This window comes from Canis lupus, chromosome 4, assembly GCF_011100685.1.
Source record: "Canis lupus familiaris isolate Mischka breed German Shepherd chromosome 4, alternate assembly UU_Cfam_GSD_1.0, whole genome shotgun sequence".
Classification (NCBI taxonomy): Eukaryota; Metazoa; Chordata; class Mammalia; order Carnivora; family Canidae; genus Canis; species Canis lupus.
This window is the reverse complement of record NC_049225.1, coordinates 108,950-131,844: the sequence shown is the minus strand read 5'-3', so window position 1 is coordinate 131,844 and position 22,895 is coordinate 108,950. Positions and strand designations below refer to the sequence as shown.

General features: G+C 37.1%; 1 protein-coding gene across 1 annotated transcript in view; it reads left to right on the top strand.

Annotated features, from left to right (window-relative positions):
- LOC119876175 (MAM and LDL-receptor class A domain-containing protein 1-like) overlaps window positions 1–13,495 on the top strand; it is a 44,265-nt gene extending 30,770 nt beyond the window's left edge. The window contains exons 5-6 of the mRNA XM_038533761.1: window positions 8,265–8,678; window positions 12,500–13,495. Coding sequence (XP_038389689.1) covers window positions 8,265–8,678; window positions 12,500–12,873 — 788 coding nt within the window. The 3' untranslated portion in view covers window positions 12,874–13,495. The remainder of the gene's footprint in view (window positions 1–8,264; window positions 8,679–12,499) is intronic.
- The last annotated feature ends 9,400 nt before the right edge of the window (window positions 13,496–22,895 follow it).

Here is a 22,895-nt window from a genome sequence, read left to right as displayed (position 1 = left end):
AAAATTAAAGTGATTGCTCTGAGTTTACCTAGTTGCCAGGTTTTCTAGGACACCTCCTTGATCACCATCTGTGAATTTTCAACCCTAATCTGTTGTAACCCTTTCTCTTTTTTTTTGCCTTATTATCATTAAATGAATAAAATCTTTAGAATACAGGATTATGCAAATAGTTCTTAAACTTGACACCAAAAATGTGATCCATTAAAAGAAACATTGATAAATTGGATTTCGGGTACATCATTCATTCTTTATTAACTATTACCACAGACTATTATGTCCTAGGTGCTACAACTTTTAATATGATTATCATTAAATGAATTATATATGTCTTACCTATTTCTTTTGTTTTTCAATATCTCACCTAGTATCCCTACCTTTCTCACTCACATTATTTAAATGTCATGAAGACAGAGATTTTTTTCTGTTTTCTTTTCCCCATTTTACTTTTCTGTCTTCTTAGAAGACACTATACCTGTGCCAAACATATAGTGTGTACGCAGTACATCTTTGTCAAATGAATGAAGAGTGAATGAATGAGTACTTGTTATTCTGTTGTCATAATTTCCTGTTTATAAATTTCCCATGCTAGATTTTAGGCTCCCTATTGGTGAGCACTATATATATATATATATATATATATATATATATATATTTATGTATTTTATATGTATATACATAATATTTAATGTAGGATGTGTTGAGAAATGTGAAGAGTCTGAAACTTTACTTATAAGCTAGCAAGTTAGCCTGTGTAGTTCTATGGATGCTGCCAAAATAGGTGAGACTTCTGGTTCAGAGACTAAAGGATTCATTATTAATGGTGTAACACCCAGCAAAAATGTCCTGTTTGCCTTAGTTCCTCTTGCTCCCTGAGTCCCAGGAGCAGCTCAGAGGGGCCCAGGCTGATATGCATGAGAAATAGGTTATGCATCACAGCTAAGAAAGCCTGTGTTTATGGAACCCAAATCTTATAGTGGGATTCAAGCAAATGTGTCTGACCTATGTTTAAGAGGAGTACATTTTCCTTATTATATTATACAAGATAATAATTTGCCCTCTCTTATAGATGGAGTCACTACCTCTATTTTTCATGAGCATTTACTATTTTAATATCCTTAAAAGGATGGTCTGGAACAAAGGGGCAGTTAATGGCTCAGCTTATAGGACATGCAGAAACATGAGAGACCCTGGAGAATTATGTCCCAATAGTACCTCTGCTGGTCAGATTACAGGAGACCCTTAAAACCATGTGTAGAATAATGTAATTAATAATTGCTACTTCAAATGCAATAATTTTGAATGTAAAGTGTTACTGTTTGTGCATTGGTGTCCTTTAAAAGATTTCATCTATTTATTCATATAGCAGTCTTTTTGATTTCATGGTACTTTTACAAATATTTGACTATTTTATGCTTTAAATAACTAATGAATATTAACTTTTGATGAAGACTACTGTTATTTTAACATTACAACTCCAAAATTATTATAACTCCTTTTGAATGCGTGAAAAAGCCTGAAGCTCAAAGAAATACTATGAGTAGAGGACATATTCTAAAATAGTATGCATAGTTTTAATGCATTTAAAGCTTATAATAACCTCTGCTTAATCAAATCAAATAAAGTAGAACCTCAATGTACTAGAACACTCAAATAACTTTTGTCCTCCTTCATGTAACTTTCAAGGAGGGTCATGAAATCTAGCAAGAAAGAGAGATAAACAGGGAGAGTTAACCTAGTGGACTTACAGTTATCATAACTATGCCTCAGAGATATTGTGGTTTTTGTTCCAGACCACTGCAGCTAAGCAAGTATCACAATAAAATCAATTCTTTGCTTTTCCAGTGCATATAAAAATTATGTTTGCACTATACCTTAGCCTGTTAAGTGTGCAGTAGTATTATGTCTAAAGAAACAATGTACATACCTTAATTAAAAAGTACTTTATTGTTAGAAAATTCTATCATACAAATTTTCAAGGAGTCATAATTGTTTGTTGGTGGAAGGTCCTGCTTCTACGTTGATTGCTGCTGCCTGGTCTGGGTGGTAGTCACTGAAGGTTGGAGTAGTTGTGCCAATTTGCTAAAATCAGACAGCAATGAAATTTGCTACATCAATTGGCTCTTCCTTTCATGAACAGTTCTCTGTAGGATATGGTGCTATTTGATAGCATCTTACCCGCAGTACAACCTCTTTCAAAATTGGAGTCAGTCTTCTCAAAACTTGCTGCTGCTTTATCAACTAAGTTTATGTAATATTCTGAATCCCTTATTGCCATTTCAACAGTCTTTACAGATTCTTTCCCAGGAGTAGGAATAGGTTACGTCTCAAGAAATCACTTTCTTTTTTCATCCATAAGAAGCAACTCCTAATCTGTTCAAGTTTTTCCCCCCACTTTTAAAGCCATCATTTTTGGCATTAGTACTTTTTTAAAAATTTTAAGTTTTTGCTTAGATTCTAGTTGTTTAGCATGTGGTTCAATATTGGTTTCAGAAGTAGAGTACAGTGATTCATTACTAATGTATAAAATCATGTGCTCATCACAAGTGCAACCAATAATACTCATCACCCAATTCACCCATCTCCCCTCCAGCAGCCCTCAGTTTGTTCTCTGTAGCTAAGAGTCTCCTGTGGCTTGCTTCTTTTTTTGTTTTCCCTTCCCCTATGTTCATCTGTCTTATTTCTTAAATTCCACATATAACAGAGATGATATGGTATTGATCTTTTTCTAACTGACTTATTTCATCCAAGTTTTATTATGAGATTGCAGCAGTTCAGTCACAACTTCAGGTTCTACCTCTAATTCTAGTTCTCCTGCTGTTTCCACCCCATCTGCAGTTATTTCCTCCACTGAAGTCTTGAGCCCCTCAAAGTCATCCCTGGGGTTTAGAGTCAACTTCTTCCAAATTCCTATTTCTGTTGATATTTTGAATGCTTCTCACGAATCACAAATGTTCTTAATAGCATTTAGCGTGGTCAGTCCTTTCCAGAAGGCTTTCAATGGACTTTTCCCACATCCATCAGAGAAATCAGTATCTATGGCATCTATAGCTGTATGAAATGTGTTTCTTAAATATTAAGCCTTGAAAGTTGAAAATGACCACTTGATCCATGGGCTGCAGAATGGATGTTGTATTAGAGGTAGAAAAACAGCATTAATCTCACTGTACTTCTCTGTCAAAGCCCTTGGGTGCCCAGGTGCGTTGTTAGTGAGCAGTCATATTTTGAAACGAATCTTTTTTTTTTCTGAGCAGTCAGTTCAACAGTGGACTTAAAACATTCAAGAAACCATGTCATAAATAGATGTACGGTCACCTAGGCTTTGCAGTTCCATTTATAGAGCACAGATAGAAGGGATTTAGCATAATTCTGAAGGGCCCTAGGAATTTCATAACAGTAAATGAGTATTGGCTTTGGCTTAAAGTCACCAGCTGCATTAGCCCCTAACTTAGAGAGTCAGCCTGTCCTTTGATGCTTTAAAGCCAGACATTGACTTCTCTCTAGCTATGAAGGTCCTAATGTCCACTATGAGGCTGTTTAATCTACATTGAAAATCTGCGGTTCAGTGTGGCTGCCTTCATTAATTCTCTTTGCTACAACTTCTGGATACCTTGCTGCAGCTTCTGCATCAGCACTTGCTGCTTCACCTTGCACTTTTATGTCATAGAGATGGCTTCTTTCCTTAAACCTCATGAACTAACCTCTGCTAGCTCAGACTTTTCTTCTGCAGCTCAACTAATTAATTATTAGGACTTTTTTTTTTTCAGAACAGTTTTCAAGTCACAGAAAAGTTGAGGAAAAAGTAGAGATTTCCCACATACCTCTCCTGCCCTAAACACACACACACACACACACACACACACACACACACACAGACAGACAGAGAGAGAGAGAGAGAGCGTCTCCTACATCAGATTTCCCAGCGGGCAGGGGAGGGGGGCATTTGTCACAACTGATGAATCGACACTGATACATCATAATTACTCAAAGCCCATTATGATCCACTCTTGGTGTGATACATTCTGTGGGTTTGGAAGAATGTGTGGTAAAATCTATTTGTCAATATGGTATCATACAAAGTATTTTCATGACATTGCTCTTGTATTGTGTGATGAATCACCTCATCAGCCTTCCCCCCCCACCTCTAAATTCTGGCAACCACTCCTCCTTTTACTCTTTTCATATTTTTGCCTTTTCCAGAATGTTAAATAGTTGAAAGCCTACAGTATGGAGCCTTTTCAGCCTGGTTTCTTTCACTTAGTAACATGCATTTAAGTTTCCTCCATGGCTTTTCATGGATTGATAGCTCATTTATTTTTAGTGCTGAATAACACTCCACTGTCTGGGTATAGTACGGTTTGTCCATTCACCTATTGAGGGACTGTTTTTTTTTTTTTTTTTTTTTTTTTTTTTGCTTCCATGTTTTGGCAGTTAGGAATTGCCATGTACAGTTTTTTGTGTGGATGTGTTTTGGGCTCCTTTGGGTATATATCAAAGAGTACCCTTCTTTAAATTTTTAAGTCTTTGCATGAGACCCAAATTATCAGCTCCAGTGCTTTGCTCATTTCATGTTTATTTCTTATACATGATTCTCTGTAGGAATCATCTCAAACCATCAAAGAAGTTCTAACAGTGAGTCTGATACAAGACCATCTGATTCTGTATCCATCACCCTGCCAAGGTTCCTTGGCTCCTACATAAATTTAATTTCTTCTCTCCTAGTGAAAAGCTCTCAACGTGACAGTGATAGTGTAGGGTGATGGACCTGTGTGTCTTTCTACCAAATATCCCCTAACATCCTTTCCTTGGGGGTAGCTACTATAATTATATTTATATAACTAATAGTGGCAACAAGAGTAATTTTACTGAAAATAATTAAAAGCTGCTATAGAGTCACTAGGTTTTTTACTCATATCCATAGAAATAGAAATAGACAAATAAGTTTTAGAAACTTTATGTCAGGGACACCTGGGTGGGTCAGTGGTTGAGCGTCCACCTCTGGCTCAGGGCATGATCCTGGGGTCTGGGATCGAGTCCTGCATCAGGCTCCTGTGGGAATCTTGCTTCTCCCTCTGCCTACGTCTCTGCCTCTCTCTGTCTCTCTCATGAATAAATAAATAATATCTTAAAAAATTAAAAAAGAAACTATGTCAACAGTTATCCTATGATGAGCATAACAGCTTCTAGCACAAAGCTTGGTATACAATAAACCCTGAAGTAGTGATAACTATGATTCTTGCAAATTATGCTGTTTCTGATAATGATGATAATTAAGAAAGTCAATAGTGAGGCTCCAGAAAAGTGAACAATCTTTGAACCTCAATTGTTAAAATTTACCCAGAATATTATATCTCTAAGTCAGAAAAGACTGTTTTTTTAAGATTATTTATTCATTTATTTACGAACAACACTTAGAGAGAGACAGAGACTTAGGCAGAGGAAGAAGCAGGCTCCTTGCAGGGAACCCAATGTGGGACTCAATCCTGGACCCTGGGATCACGACCTGAACTGATGGCAGTTGCTTAACTGATGAGCCACCCAGGAGTCCCGACATACAGAATTTTTAATAGCTGTTCTTATGAAGTGTATATTTGGTTAACAGCTAGCTAAATTAATTTCAGCTGGTTTATTACATCTCTGAACAGCTGAGGTGAGTTTTTATTTTTTTTATTTTTTTTTGAGGTGAGTTTTTAAAATGTGTATAGAAATCTAAATATTTGGGAACACAGTATATTAGATAGGCGTATTTAAATTTTAGCAGCAAAGCATCTGTTAAAAATTGCTGTCTTTGATGGATCTTATCTAATAAAACTAGAAAATTGCCACAGTGGTTTCTGAAATTTTACCACCATTAGTATATTCATTTATTTCTACATTGGTATCTTCTTGGATAGCAGACAATAGACAATAAGGCTCCCTTTCCAGGTAACTATGTGTGATAGCTATTCCATAGTAGCAATAACTTGTTTTCTTTCTGTATTTTCATAAAAGAACTCCTGGATCTTTTTTTTTTAAGATTTTATTTATTCATGAGAGACAGAGAGGCAGAGACATAGGCAGAGGGAGAAGCAGGCTCCCTGCAGGAACCTAATGTGGGACTTGATCTCTGGACCTGAGATCATGCCCTGAGCCGAAGGCAGATGCTCAACCACTGAGCCATTCAGGTGTCCCCCTTTGTTTTTTTTTAATTGTCTGAAAAAGGAATCAAAAGCATTACTTTCTCAGGGATTGAAATGGCAACTACATACTTTGAAACCACTGAAATCTAGGTATATTTATGAGTTATTTATATATTATGTATTTATAAACAGAGATGGCCTATAAAAATGTAGTTTTAAATATTCTTAGTATTTTTCCCCTAACTTGTCATAATTATCATTGGAGTGAAAAATCTTTGGATTTCAATCCATTTACATAGTTTCCTAACTCTATGACCTTAGTTAGATTAATAACTTCCCTGAACTTTCCTTTCTTCCTTGGGCTATTGTGAAAGTTGGATCTATATAAAGTGTTTAGTACAGGGTCTATGACATAGGTATCTATTAAATATTAGCTATAATTCATACTATTATTATAACTTCTCAGTCCTGACTTTCTCTTCCTCTTTTCTAATGGCTTTGTGGAAATTAACTATTTCTTACCTATTTCCTGAAAAGTGGGTCAAATTATTCTGCCCTATAAATATTATGCAATGCATATAATACTTTGGGAAATATTAAGCTCTACAAAATTGGTGGTGAACGTAATATTAATTATAATAATCTTGGTTTTTCAAATTTTAATCTTTTTGAAGTAGCTACTTTTCATATTTTAGTATAAAATAATCTGTAGGAACAATGAAGTCTTCCAAATAATGTCATAGTGGCAGAGAAATAACATGAGTATCGAATAAATTAGGTAGACCTTGGCAATTCTATACTCAATATAGCTGAATAATGCTGTTTCTTTGAAAAATTATTTGGTAAAAATGTAACTTCTTAAATTGATAATTCTGCTTTATTAATTTTTCAGTATGGAAAGCACAACTCTGGTTTTTAGTTCTTTCAGATCAGATAGGATCCATTTTTTCCTCAAATATATCCTTTAATGTACTTAGAGAAGTATAACAAGGTGATTTCAGTTGAGCTTTACGATTCTAAACTATATGAATACTCTGGAGAGCCATCCTAGGAGTCACATTTTGTTTTTCAGGCTCCAAATGTGACTTTGAAGCAGATAGCTGTGGTTGGTTTGAGCAATTAGTCGTGACCATTTTGATTGGGTATGGAACTCTAGAAGTAACCTTTCGGCTGAATTTGAGCAACAGGCTCCACCTAGGGATCATACTCCCAACACAACTGAAGGTAATAAGCAAGGAGAGGCTTTTGTTCACCCTTGGTCAGGCCTGTTAAGAGAAAGATAAGCATTTAAAGCTCTATGTTACTGCAACAAATAGTGTGACAAATAGCTAAATAGTGTCAATTACGTTTATGTTGTTAGTGTGAAATGACTCCTTTAAGGGTGGTGGGGAAGGAGTATAGATATGCTTTTGGCTGAATTCACTTAAATTAACTTTTTGCATGATTTTCAACCTGGAGGTAGATACTAGTTTAGTTTTCATAAGAGCAAATTTGACTCATCATATTTATTGATTTTTGATTGTATAGTCTTAATTTTAGTCAGACACAGAGCTTAGTACAAGGTTAAGAGGCAGGTGCCTCAACTCAGTCGGCTAACTTACAATTTGTATTTGTATCTCAATAGGGCATTTTACGTTCATTCTGAAGAAAGCAGAAGCTTGTCACAAGTTGCCAAACTCCAGAGCCCAACGTTTAGCCAGGCAGGACCTGGATGCATACTTTCCTTCTGGTAAATACTAAAAACTGTGGTCAGCTACCCCAGCAACCCGGTGGTTGCAGGTGTACTTCTGCATTTGTTAGACTTTATGATTTGCCCTTGGTTTGCCTTTAAAAATAGGTACTGTTATATTTATACAATTAGCATTTTACTTAGAAGCACATTATCAGTATTTGTTGTGTTCTTTCTTTAGATGAAAGAGACTCTTTCCCTCCAACAGTGGATTATAATTTAATTAACTCTGCCTCCTCTGTTCTAGATGGAACTCCTTGAGAAAGGCTCCCAGGGTCCTGGAGCCAGAGTATGCACCTCAGCAGATAAGCTCTCGCATATGAGCAGCAATGATTACTGCAAGAAATAAAGGCGTCCATTGTAGCTAATTATTAATCAACGGTTGACTGAGTGGAAGAGCCTATAAGTTAAATATTTAGTCTATGCAATAAATCATTTCCATTCCTTGTGTTTGTTCTTTTTCAGGTTTTATGACCATGGTCTGTCAGTGGGAGCAGCTGAGCTACAGCTACATGTGGAAGATTCCAATGACTCTACAGTACTCTGGAGAGTATTGTGTAACCAGGGCAACCAGTGGTCACAGGCCACTATTCAGCTTGGACGCCTTACTCAGCCCTTCCATTTGTCACTAGATAAAGTCAGTCTTGGCATTTATGACGGAGTCTCAGCTATTGATGACATCAGATTTGAAAATTGTACCCTTTCTCTTCCTGCAGAGAGCTGTGAAGAGCCGGACTTTTTCTGGTGTCGACGCAGCAAGGCTTGCATAGAAAAACTTCTGTTATGTGATTTGGTAGATGATTGTGGTGATCATACTGATGAGGTTGACTGTGGTAAGTGCTTTGTTGTTGTTGTTGTTGTTATTATTATTATTATTTTGGTCCATCGTATTTTTACAGTGGAGATCTTGATTTGTTCACTGTTTTCTAGCCAATCAAGGCAAAGACAGGAAGCATTGTTCCAGAGTTGACGACCGTGATGAGTGGTTGATTAATCAGGTAACCGATATTTGTTATGTGGACTTATTAACTAGATACTATAGATAAAGTGCTAACCACAATGACTGAGTTTCAGATCTCATGGAATTTACAGTCTAATTGAGAAGTAGATATTATTCAAATATTGTTTTAAAAATACAAACTAGGGATCCCTGGGTGGCGCAGCGGTTTGGCGCCTGCCTTTGGCCCAGGGCGCAATCCTGGAGACCCGGGATCGAATCCCACATCGGGCTCCCGGTGCATGGAGCCTGCTTCTCCCTCTGCCTGTGTCTCTGCCTCTCTCTCTCTCTCTGTGAGACTATCATAAATAAATAAAAAAATTAAAAAAAAATACAAACTGGAAGCTTTGATGGGAGATATGGAGAGGAGTGCGGTGACTTTATAATAATGGTATTAAACTTTCTAAAGGAGATGACTTAGCTGAGATCTGAAAATAAAAAAGTCAAAGCATATATATGCAAAAGCCCTGATATGTGACCGTGTAGCAGATGGAGGCCAGCCAGTGCGGTAGGAGCGAGGAGGTGAAGGAGAGATAGGGTGCAGTATAAGGACAGAAATGTGAAGGAGGCCAGATTTGCAGATATTTATAGTCTATATTAGGAAAGTTTTTCTTCATTTGAGGGTTTTTAAGAAGGAAAGTGGTATAATAAAATTGGCATATTAAAACATGTCAGTGTAGATACAGAGTGATAAGTGGATTGGAGGAGAGTGGATTTGGGAGACCCATCATGAGGCCATTGCGATAATCCACTGAGGAGGGGTGGGCAGCCTGTATCACAGCGGCAGTGATGGAGATGGAGGGACTGATGTTTGGGGAAATACTTAGGAGGGACATTTGATGATGTTTTGGCTATAGGGAGCAGGGAGTGCTGTGTCAAAGGTAAGTCTTGAGTTTCTGGTTTAAATTACCAGAAAGTTTATGGTATCTGATGATTGTATACATTTTATAATTTAATAAACCTAGCACCAGGTAGTGCCCATTGCACTTGCTCCTGAAAATGAATCAGAAGCTTATAGCTGTTTTTTACTTCAATTACAAAATCAATCAGAAAAAGAATTTGCATCTTTCTTTGTCCAGAAATAGCAACAATTCTTAAAATTCAAGCTATATGCCTATTACATTGAGAGGCTAATTATAAACCAAAGTGAAGCCATAAAATGCTTGGTGCATCATAGGAAACACTGCATTAAGAAATTTCCATATAAATTATTGTACAGCATGCTGCATATATGTGATCTTTGATACAGTCAGGTGGATTGAAGTCAGAATTACCATGCATCTCATTACACAACTAATTCTTTGAGTGGATATGAATAAAGTTGATAATTTAGACAATGGCTAACATAAGAAGTGTAACTTGTCCCCAAGGTAATTTATTTTTGCGGCTTTATAAAGCTTTTTCATCTTTCTGAAGCTCTCCGAAGCCCACTCCTCAAAAAAAAAAAAAAAAAAAAAAGCAAATTATCCTTAAAACTACTATTAACTTAGAATGGAGTTATGTCAGTACAACTATAATAATCAAAATACTACTTGTGACTAAATATTAGTGAAAGAGAACAGTAGTGGTATCAGAGTGTCAGTTTCTCTCGCAGCTTTCCATATAAATGTGTTCCTGGATTCCATAGAAAGCATTAGGCATCCAGAAATCTATGTTTTATTTCCTAAATCTTCCTACATTTAGAGATAGGGTTTTTTTATTTGAAGGTGGAGCTACGTGCATTCCCTTTCAAAATAGAGATTGAACATACAGTCAATATGAAGACAGGCAATATCAAAATCTGTTGGCTTTAGTGCCAGTTTTATGTCAAAAAACTTAGCAGCTTGACATTCTCCTTCTGCTCCACAGCCAAAGATTGACACCCGGAGAGTATGCTGTGGGTCCTCAGTTCACGTCACAGCTGGGCTTGATTAGTCACAAGTGAGGAAATATCAAACAAAAGCTCATCTCCCATTTGACATTTACTCACTGGGCTCCCATCATTAGTTCTAAGCTCCTGTTCTGTGGTTTTCAAAGACAGATGATTTGTTCTAGCCCGGCTGCATTTATCCACATTTGCTTATATTTATTGTTTCAGAATATTTATTCCCCTTTGGCACCAAGTGCATTTACTAAGATGAATAGTGAAAGGACAGCTGACATTTATATGTTTAAAAAATATTAACTTCGGTGAATGAAGCTAAAATGTAAAACTATGCATTAATTCTAACTTCTGTTCCTTCTACCCAAATAATGCTAAATGTTTTTATTCTAAAAACAAATCCTTGTTGTCAACAAAATGTTCACATCCTGAAAATGACTACATTACTATATTCTGGAAATTGTGGTAGATAAGCTAGGTGACGAGGGGCTAGTCAATCCTTTATAAGTGCTTTGAATTTTTCTAGTGCCTGGAAGGAGTTTTAAGCTTAAAAGCTCCAGCTCAAAGGAGCTGCAATCCAGTGAGAAGAAAAGACTGCCTCTCAGGAGATGCTGCCAAGAGCCCGCAGCACAACAGGAGGCATAAATAGAGAAGGAGAGAGGAGTGAGGTGTTTAAGGCAAGTGGGGAAGGTGGTGTATGCTAAGAAAAGGCTGGCCAGGGACAAACAGGAAGTTAATTTAACTTGGGAAAGGTAAAGCTTGAAAGAAGAGCTTAGATTTCAGTTTGGATTAAATGAGCATGTATGTACAGGAAGAAAATGATAAATTGCCATGGAAGGCAGAAGAATGGTCTTTCTGGCACTGATGGAGGGAAATGTGGAATTGGGGCAAGATGAAACCAAAGGGAGGAGTTTTTCAGCCTGAGGTCTGGAAAATGCTGGCATCAGGATCATGTTGAGTACTTGTTAAAAATATGGATTGCTCGGTCCCCCATATCTAACCAGGTAGTGCTGGTATGGAGCTTCGCCATGGAGCAAGCAATTATGCTGTACACATCAGGTGATTCTGAAAGATTGGACTCTATTAAAGTATGACTCTTCAGTTCTGCATGTTAGAATCGCCAAGGGAGATAATGAATTATCTTGATGTTTAACCGCACTATTTGTGGCAGTTCAGTCAACATCTCTGGGGGGGCTGGGGTGGCTCAGTTGGTTCAGCATCCAACTCTTGATTTCGGCTCAGGTCATAATCTCAGGGTTGTGAGACTGAGCCCCTGTAGGGCTCTGTGCTCAGTGGAGAGCCTGCTTGAGATTATCTCTCCCTCTGTCCCCTGACCCCCCTTTTCTCTCTCTAAAATAAATAAATCTTTAAAAAAATAAATCAACATCCCTCAAGATAAGTTCTGGAACTTCATGTTTTTTGTTTTGTTTTGATTTTTAACATTCACTGGTGATTGGGACATTTGGCTAAGGTTGAAATCGACTGAGCCAGAAGTTTATAGTATTGAGTCAGCCATGGTGCCCTCATCATTTGCATAAAGTTATAGTGCTGGAAATGGTGAAGGATGGGTATAAAAGGCATTTGGAAAATAATGGCTGAAGTAATGCCCCCCCAGTCTATAAAATATTATTACTTGATATAAATCTAGGATTTATTCACTTTTTAAAAACTTTTAGTGTCACATTTAAAAAACATTAAAATCATTAACCTTGGCAGGAGCCAAATATCAACAAGTATTCTTAATCATGTTTTTTGTCCTTAATTATTTTTTTGTTGTTATTTCATGCCAATTTCAGTACCTGAGTTCCAATGTAACTTTGAAAATGGAATCTGTAACTGGGAACAAGATACAGAAGACGACGTTGATTGGACCAGGAAGCACGGTCCAACTTCAACACTTAATACAGGGCCAATGAAGGCTCATACCTTGGGCACAGCTAAAGGACACTATCTCTACATAGAATCTTCGGAGCCACAGGTTTCCCAAAACAGAGCTACTTTACTCAGCCCTGTCCTCAATGCCACCGATGCAGGGGGCTGCACCTTCCGCTTATATTACCACATGTGTGGAAAGCATATTTATAGGCTGGCCATCTACCAGAGAGTTTGGAGTAACACAAGAGACAGCTGCTGTGGCAGATATTTGGGAATCAAGGCAACAGATGGATAAGGAAACGCCTCAATCTTTCCAGCAGGAAGCCTTTTCAGGTATAGATAATGGCTTTCGTAATGTGTATTTAAGATGCATTCAGAATGTCTAAAGAATATGAAAGATCACTATATCCTTGAATTAAAAGCCAGTGGAATTTGGTCAGAGTTATTTGGAAGTACATTTATCATGCAATTAAGGTTGTGCCAAAGCATGTTAAGTTGCTTTCCTCTTTGACTACCCCCAATAATCTGTGATTAAAATTTCTAAAGGTGGACACATGGCATTGGCAGCAGCTACAGGTCCCTCTGACTTTAAGTCATTTTTCTCTTGAAATAAAAAATCTGGAGGGAAAAAGAGTTTTGCGCAATATATGGTACTCTGCCAAATGTTCAGGTTCTAAAATCTGTGATTTTTAAATATTCCATCAGACTTTTCCACCTTTTATAGGTAAGCAGCAGAAATTCGAGAAGGGTGCATGCTGTGTTGGAGAATCACACAGCTACTCTGGGGCAGAGCCAGAGGTCTAGCTAGGTCTCCTCACTCCTGCTGAAATATTCTTTACTGTGATTCTCACCTACCTTCTCCTAAAAGGAAAACTTGGGGGCAGCCCGGATAGCTCAGCGGTTTAGCGCTGCCTTCAGCCCAGGGGCTGATCTGGAGTCCCGAGATCGAGTCCCACCTCAGGCTCCCCGTGAGGAGCCTACTTCTCCCTCTGCCTGTGTCTCTGCCTCTCTCTCTCTCTCTCCTCTCTGTGTTTCTCATGAATAAATGAATAAAATCTTAAAAAAATAAATAAAAGAAAAACTTGGAATGGTGGGTTTAAATGCTTACGTGGCTTTTAAGATTTTATGAAGGCAATTTCTATTATCTCTTGGATTCCCTTAGCAATTCCCTGAAGTGGGTAAGTCAGGATCTTTTTTTATCAGTTTTACAAATATGAATAAAACATTTGGAGAGGTTGTTATTTATATCTGGCCAAATAGATGGTGCACAGCAGGATGGGGGCTTGGAATGGAATCTGCAGTTTCCAATTAATTCACATTCATTCCCTTTCTAATATATCATACAGCCTGTCATGTGTAGGAGGGTCGAATATTCTTTTTCTCTTTGCTCCAATAGATCTATATGTAATATACAGGGAGGAACTCCTTACCACTCCTGGCTAAACTTTTTTTTTTACATGTACTGAATTTCTCTGTTCCCTTATTTAAAGCGCTGTTTCAACCTAAATATCTTGAGAGCCATGATAGAGGGGCATCTGGGTGGCTGCATCAGTTAAGCATCTGCCTTGGGCTCGGGCCATGATCTCAGGTCCTGGGATCCAGCCCTGCATTGGGCTCCCGCTCACTAAGAAGCCTGCTTCTGCCTCTGCCTGCCACTCCTCTTGCTTATGCTCTCTTTCTCTGTGTCAGATAAATAAATAAAAGCTTTTTAAAAAGCCATCATAGATATACTTTGTATATGACTCACTAAAGAATACATTGAAATGGGTGATTTGTCCAGATAGACACAGGCGGAAATTATGAGAACTAGTCTGCTATATGTGGAGTGTTATTTTGCTGTTCAGCCATGTGGCAGGTGCATGTAATCACAAGAAATGAAATGGAAGGAAGGTTCTTCGACTTTTATTTAATAATGGATCACCCACTTCAAATTTAATCAGATGAATTGTAAGTTGGGTCAAACTAGTATCCTTCTGATATTTACTCAAGAGTTGGTTGCCAGGAGAAAATCACCTTGGCAAGGGAGCTGTTTCACATTCAGATGAACAGAGAACTAACCAAGGAATCCTTTAGTTATGAATCAAAAATATAGAAATTGGTGTGTGGAACCAATTTTGGGTTATACATGCAGTACTCTGTTTTTATCCAATGGTTCTTCTAGGCTTTATTTTTTTCCAATGACATTCAGGCTTGAGAAGGTAAAATCAGATTGTGCTTGTGGTGTAGTTAAGATAATAAAAATTGGGTCCAATTTCAGCGACCAGAGATATTCCTTCATTGAATAATAAGTATACAGAGTTGTGGTGAGAGCAGAAATAACCAAGATTTTACTTAGCTGTGATATTGTAGGTGAAATTAGCTAGTGTCAGTCCAGCAGGTAATGTGCTCATTAAATGTTTGTTTAAAAGAAAAATCCAAGGATTTTTCAGGAGCTATGTATGTATATATAGTTGACACACAAGGTTACATTAGCTTCAGGTGTACAACATAGTGATTCAACAAGACTATATATATATATATATGTTTTTTATAAATATAAATATATATATATATTTTTTAAGACCATATATTATACTATGTTCACCACAAGTGTAGCTACGGCCTGTCCTGACACACTGCTCTTACACCATCTTTAACTGTATTCTTCACGCTGGGCATTCATTCTTATGGCCTACTCATTCAATAACTAGAAGTCTATATCTCACACTTCCCTTCACCATTTTGCCCAACACCCCACACTCCTCTCCTGTGACAACCACCAGTTAGTGGTCCGGATTTATGCATCTCATTTTGCTTTTTGTTTGTTTACTCATTTTTAAAAACTTCCACTTAAGTATTTGTCTGAGGTATTTCACTTCACACAATACCCTCTAGGTTAATCCATGTTTTCTCAAATGGCACACCTCCTCCTTTTTATGGCTATATAATATTCCGTGTGTGTGTGTATGTATATACATAATACTTTCTAATCCATTTGTCTATTGATGGGCATTTAATTTGCTTCCAAATCTTGACTATCACAAATAATGCTGTGGTAAACATATGGGTGCATACATCTTTTCAAATTAGTGTTTTTGTGTTTTGGGGGTAAATAATAGTGCATTATTGGATCATAAGATATTTCTACTTTTAAGCTTTTGAGCAACCTCCATACTCTTTCCACAGTGGCTGCTCCTCTTGCATTCCCACCAACAGTGCAAGAGGGTTCCTTTTTCTATATGTCCTGCTAAAACTTTTTGTATCTTGTATTTTTGGTTTTAGCCATTCTGACAGGTTTATAGTGATATCTCATTGTGGTTCTAATTTGCGTTTCCCTGATAATTAGTGATGTTGAACATATTTTCATGTGTCTGTTGGCCATCTATATGTATTTGGAGAAATGTATGTATGTCATTTGCCCATTTTTTAATTGGATTGTTTGGCTTTTTTGGTATTAAGTTGTATAAATTCCTTATATATTTTGGATATTAATACTTTATTACATATATCATTTGTAAATATCTTCTCCCATTCAGTAGGTTGTCATTTTGTTTTGTTGATAATTATATTTGCTGTGTAAAAGCTTTTTATTTTGACATAGTCCCAATAGTTTATTTTTGATGTTGTTTCTTTGTCTCAGCAGACATATCTAGAAAAATAGTGCTATGGCTGATGCCAGGGAAATTACTGCCTGTGCTCTCTTCTAGGGTTTTTATGGTTTCAGGTCTTATGTTGAGTTCTTTAATCCATTTTGAGTTTGTGTGTGGTGTTAAAAAGTGGTCTAATTTCCTTCTTTTTCATGTAGCTATCCAATTTTCACAGCACCATTTATCGAAGGACTATCTTTTCTCCATTGCATATTCTTGCCTCTTTATTCATAGATTAATTGACCATTTAATCCTATGTTTGTTTCTGAACTCTCTCTTTTGTTCTTTTGATTTATGTGTTGATTTTTTGTACCAGTGCCATAGTTTTTTTATTAGTACAGTTTTGCAATATATCTTGAAATCTGGAACCATGACACTTTTAGCTTTTGTTATTCGCTCTCAAGATTGTGTTGGCTATTCAGTCTTTTGTGGTTTCCTACAAATTTCAGTATTATTTGTTGTAGTTCTTTGAAAAATACTTGGGATTTTTCTAGTTCCGTAGACATGTTAAATTGTTTATTGGAGCTTTATTTTGATTCTTGAGGTAGGCTGATAACCCTATATATTTCTCTCTTAGAACTGCTTTTGCTGCCTTCCCAAAATTTTGGACCATTGTGTTGTCATTTATATTTGTGTCTATGCATTTTGTTATTTCTCCTTTAATTACCCTGTTGACTGTTTGGTAGTATGTTGTTGAGTCTCCATATATTTGTGACATTTTCACTTATTTCTTGTGATTTATTTCTAGTTTTATAGCATATGATCAAGATATTTATAATTGCCATATCCTCTTATGGATTAATGCCTTTATTATTTTGTAATGACCATCTTTGTCTCTTGCTACTCTCTTTGTTTTAAAGTCTGTCCTGTCTGATATAAGTATTGCCATCCTGGACTGTTTTGTTGTTTGTTGTTGTTGTTGTTGTTGTTGTTGTTTTGCTTTTCCTTGTATGGTGAATTTTTTTTAATCCTTCATTTTCAATCTTTATGAGTCTTTAGGTCTGAAGTGAGACTCCTGTTGGCATCTTTAGATGGATATTGTTTTTCTTTTCTTTAATATTTTACTTATTCATGAGAGATAAACAGATAGAGGCAGAGACATAGATGGAGAAGCAGGCTTGCTGTGGGGAGCCTGATCCAGGACTCAAACCCAAAACCCAGAGATCATGACCTGAGCCAAAGGCAGATGCTCAGCCACTGAGCCACCAACATGACCCCAATGGATATTGTTTTTCTTATCCATTCTGCCACCCTTTTATCTTTTGATTAGAGCTGTTAGACCATTTACATTTTTTTCATTTTTTTAACCTTTTATTTTTTATTTTTTAATAATAAATTTATTTTTTATTGGTGTTCAATTTACCAACATACAGAATAACACACAGTGCTCATCCCGTCAAGTACCCCCCTCAGTGCCCATCACCCATTCACCCCCCACCCCCGACCCTCCTCCCCTTCCATCACCCCCAGTTCGTTTCCCAGAGTTAGGAGTCTTTATGTTCTGTCTCCCTTTCTGATATTTCCCACACATTTCTTCTCCCTTCCTTTATATTCCCTTTCACTATTATTTATATTCCCCAAATGAATGAGAACATACAATGTTTGTCCTTCTCCGATTGACTTACTTCACTTAGCATAATACCCTCCAGTTCCATCCACGTTGAAGCAAATGGTGGGTATTTGTCGTTTCTAATGGCTGAGTAATATTCCATTCTATACATAAACCACATCTTCTTTATCCATTCATCTTTCAATGGACACCGAGGCTCCTTCCACAGTTTGGCTATTGTGGACATTGCTGCTAGAAACATCGGGGTGCAGGTGTCCTGGCCTTTCATTGCATCTGTACCCTTGGGGTAAATCCCCAGCAGTGCAATTGCTGGGTCGTAGGGCAGGTCTATTTTTAACTCTTTGAGGAACCTCCACACAGTTTCCCAGAGTGGCTGCACCAGTTCACATTCCCACCAACAGTATAAGAGGGTTCCCTTTTCTCCACATCCTCTCCAACATTTGTGGTTTCCTGCCTTGTTAATTTTCCTCATCGTCACTGGTGTGAGGTGGTATCTCATTGTGGTTTTGATTTGTATTTCCCTAATGGCAAGTGATGCCGAGCATTTTCTCATGTGCATGTTGGCCATGTCTTTGGTAGCATGGCAGGATACAAAATCAATGCCCAGAAATCAATGGCATTTCTATACACTAACAATGAGACTGAAGAAAGAGAAATTAAGGACTCAATCCCATTTACAATTGCACCCAAAAGCATAAGATACCTAGGAATAAACCTAACCAAAGAGATAAAGGATCTATACCTTAAAAACTATAGAACACTTCTGAAAGAAATTGAGGGAGACACAAAGAGATGGAACAATATTCCATGCTCATGGATTGGTAGAAATAATATTATGAAAATGTCAATGTTACCCAGGGCAATTTACACATTTAATGCAATCCCTAACAAAATACCATGGACTTTCTTCAGAGAGTTAGAACAAATTATTTTAAGATGTGTGTGGAATCAGAAAAGACCCTGAATAGCCAGGGGAATTTAAAAAAAGAAAACCATAGCTGGGGGCATCACAGTGTCAGATTTCAGGTTGTACTACAAAGCTGTGGTCATCAAGACAGTGTGGTACTGGCACAAAAACAGACACATAGATCAATGGGACAGAATAGAGAACCCAGAAGTGGACCCTGAACTTTATGGTCAACTAATATTCGATAAAGGAGGAAAGACTATCCACTGGAAGGAAGGCAGTCTCTTCAATAAATGGTGCTAGGAAAATTGGACATCCACATGCAGAAGAATGAAACTAGACCACTCTCTTGCACCAGACACAAAGATAAACTCAAAATGGATGAAAGATCTAAATGTGAGACAAGATTCCATCAAAACCCTAGAGGAGAACACAGGCAACACCCTTTTTGAACTCAGCCACAGAAACTTCTTGCAAGATACATCCACGAAGGCAAAAGAAACAAAAGCAAAAATGAACTATTGGGATTTCATCAAGATAAGAAGCTTTTGCACAGCAAAGGATACAGTCAACAAAACTAAAAGACAACCTACAGAATGGGAGAAGATATTTGCAAATGACGTATCAGATAAAGGGCTAGTTTCCAAGATCTATAAAGAACTTATTCAACTCAACAGCAAAGAAACAAACAATCCAATCATGAAATGGGCAAAAGACATGAACAGAAATCTCACAGAGGAAGACATAGACATGGCCAAGATCACTTTTTAATAATAAAATAATTTTATGTCATGGTTATAACTGCATTCAGAAGTTAATTAAAAATTCATTTTCATGGTATAATTTTTAAATATGCTTTTCCTTTCACTATATTAAAATGAAAAAAAAATGTAGTTTTATTCTATTTCCTGCACAGATGTGTTAGACAAATCTAGAGGAGACATCAAAGAGCTTTCTGGCCTGAAAGATTGCAGAGATGGCCTTGGCTAGGCACATAATTTGTTAGGTTAGGCATGTGTTTTTGGAGCATCTACTCCGTGAGAAGAGAAAACTTAATCACACATGGAACCAGCATACGCAGAATTGATGTGTAATGCCTCGGGGAAAATGTTACTTGCTGAAAGAGAGGTCCATTGGGAGACTCAGGTAACTTACAAGTCTTCAGGTCTATCTTGGGTGTGTATGTCTTTAATAATACTTGAAGGGGGGAACCCTGGGTAGCGCAGCAGTTTGGCACCTGCCTTTGGCCCAGGTCGCGATCCTGGAGACCCGGGATCGAGTCCCATGTCGGGCTCCTGGTGCATGGAGCCTGCTTCTCCCTCTGCCTGTGTCTCTGCCTCTCTCTCTCTCTCTCTCTCTCTCTCTGTGACTATCATAAATAAATAAAAAAAAAGAAAAAAAGAGGACCTTTCCATTTAAAAAAAAAATAATACTTGAAGGGAGTCTTTACTTTTGGATGTTACTGGATAATACAAATGAACTAAGATAATACTATGGATAAAGACCACATACTGACTCTTTTTAAGAATTTATTTTTATTTCTAAAAAAATCTTTCCTTTTACCACAAAAGACGAAATTCATTTTTATTGTAGGAAAATGTTTAAATATAGGTAGAAAAGGTAAACCACATCAATGCTGCTTATACCCTCATGATAAAAACATTGTGTGTGTCTTTACAATCTACCACGTTGCTTTCAATTAATACAATAAATAAAAGCAACACTGTTTTCAATTAATTTGCTTTAATTTTATATATAATTTTTAAACACCTATTCACCAATATTTTGTTTGGGCCAATAGTATTCCATCAAATGGATGTACCACCATTCACTAATTCAGTTCCTCACTATTGATTTAGGAGTTGCTTTCGATTGTACACAAATTTAAAGAGTCTTTACTGAACAGTATACAGGTTTGCACACATTGCAAATTATATCCTAAGAGTAAAAGAAAATACAGAGTAGAATTTTTAATTGATATTCATTTTTAAACCATTTGATTTATGATTTTATTGTTTTAAATTTTTTATTTATTTATGATAGGCACACAGTGAGAGAGAGAGAGGCAGAGGCACAGGCAGAGGGAGAAGCAGGCTCCATGCACCGGGAGCCCGACGTGGGACTCGATCCCGGGTCTCCAGGATCGCGCCCTGGACCAAAGGCAGGCGCTAAACCACTGCGCCACCCAGGGATCCCTGATTTATGATTTTAAATTACTCTTCAATAATGTACCTTTTTTTCACAAGCAATACATGACTGTGTCTGTTTTTCTGTATGCTTGCCAAACACTGTCTAATTATTTTTTTCATTGTTTCAGTCTGAAAATATGGTTAAAGTAGGAGGTAACTGTATATTTTCTCCAATTCTTTAATGCTAAGCAGGTTGATCAAGTTTGTGTGCATGCGTGCCTTGTGTAGTTATATTTCTGTGTGTATCTATATTTCCTATTTGTGCTTTTTGCTTGGTTTTCAGTGTGTAATGCTTATTATTCTTCTTACTGACTTAATCTTTTAAAGCATCGAGGTATTTTTTTATTTGTTGTGAAAGTTGCAAAGATTTTCCACAAGTTTTATTGACCTTTTATTAGTTTTTCATGTTTTCACCCTTCCTAGTTTTTAGGTTGTGCATAGTTATGTCTGCCAGGGTGTCCTTTATAGTTTATCTTTTTGTTATTTTTTCCAGAATGATATTTTTCATTAGGTTTATTGACACATGAATGACATATAACATGTAAATTTAAGGTGTACAATGTGATTATATTGTGAAATGATTACTACAGGAAAGTTGATTAACACATTCATCATGTCACAGCTACCTTTTTTTTAAGAGAATGTGGTGAGGACATTTAAGATCTACTCTCTTAGGAGCTTTCATATATACAATACATTACTGTTAACTGTAGTCACCATCCTGTGTATTTTACCCCTAGTAGTTATTTATCTTGTAACCATTTCCTCCATCTCTCCAAGCCCTTCTCCCAGGTGACACCTTTTTATTGCCTATTTTTATGAGTTTGATTTTATAAATTCCACATGTAAGTGAGATCATACAGCATTTATCTTTCTCTGTCTAACATATTTCTCTTAGCATAATGACTTCAAGATACATCCATGTGGTTCCAAATGGCAGGATTTCTTTTTTTTTTAAGATTTTATTTATTTATTTGATAGACCACAAATGGGGGCGGGGAGGGCAGAGAGAAAGGGAGAAGCAAGCTTCCCACTGAGCAAGGAGCCTGATGTGGGGCTTGATCCCAGTACCCTGGGATTGTGAACTGAGCCAAAAGCAGATAGTTGCTTAACCAAATGAGCCACCCAGGTGTCCCAAGATTTTTTCTTTTTTAGTATTCCTGTGTGCCCACACCTGTATTTGAATATATGTCGGTATTATGCACCATACTTTCTTAGTCCATTCATCTGTCAGTGGAGACTTAGGGTTCTTTATATGTCTTGGCTATTGTGAACCATGCTGCAGTGAACATAGGGATGCAGGCATCTCTTAAAGATACTAATTTCAGGGATCCCTGGGTGGCGCAGTGGTTTGGCGCCTGTCTTTGGCCCAGGGCGCAATCCTGGAGACCCGGGATCGAATCCCACGTCGGGCTCCCGGTGCGTGGAGCCTGCTTCTCCCTCTGCCTGTGTCTCTGCCTCTCTCTCTCTCTGTGACTATCATAAATAAATAAAAAATTTTTTAAAAAAGATACTAATTTCATTTCCTTTAGGTATATATACCCAGAAGTGGGATTGGTAGATCATATAGAGTATTTAATTTTTTGAGAATCTGTATTAAATTTTTTGAGAATCCTTCATACTGTTTTCATACCTACTGCACCAATTTGCATTCCCACTGACAGCGCAGAAGTATTTCCTTTTCTCCACTTCCTTTCCAGCATATGTTGTCTTCTTGATGATAGTCATTCTCACAAGTGTGAGGTGATATCTTTTTGTGTTTTTGATTTGTATTTCTTGGTAATTACTGATGTTAAGCACAACTTCATGTACCTCTTGGACATGTGGATATCTTCTTTGGAAAAATATCAGCTCAGGTCCTTCGCCCCTTTTTTAATTGAATTATTTGGGTTTTTTTTGTTGTTTTTTTAAGTATCGAGTTGTAGAAGTTCCTTAAATATTTTGGAAATTAATGCCTTATCAGACATATGGTCTACAAGTATTTTCTCCTATTCTTTGTGTCACCATTATTATTCTGTTATTAAG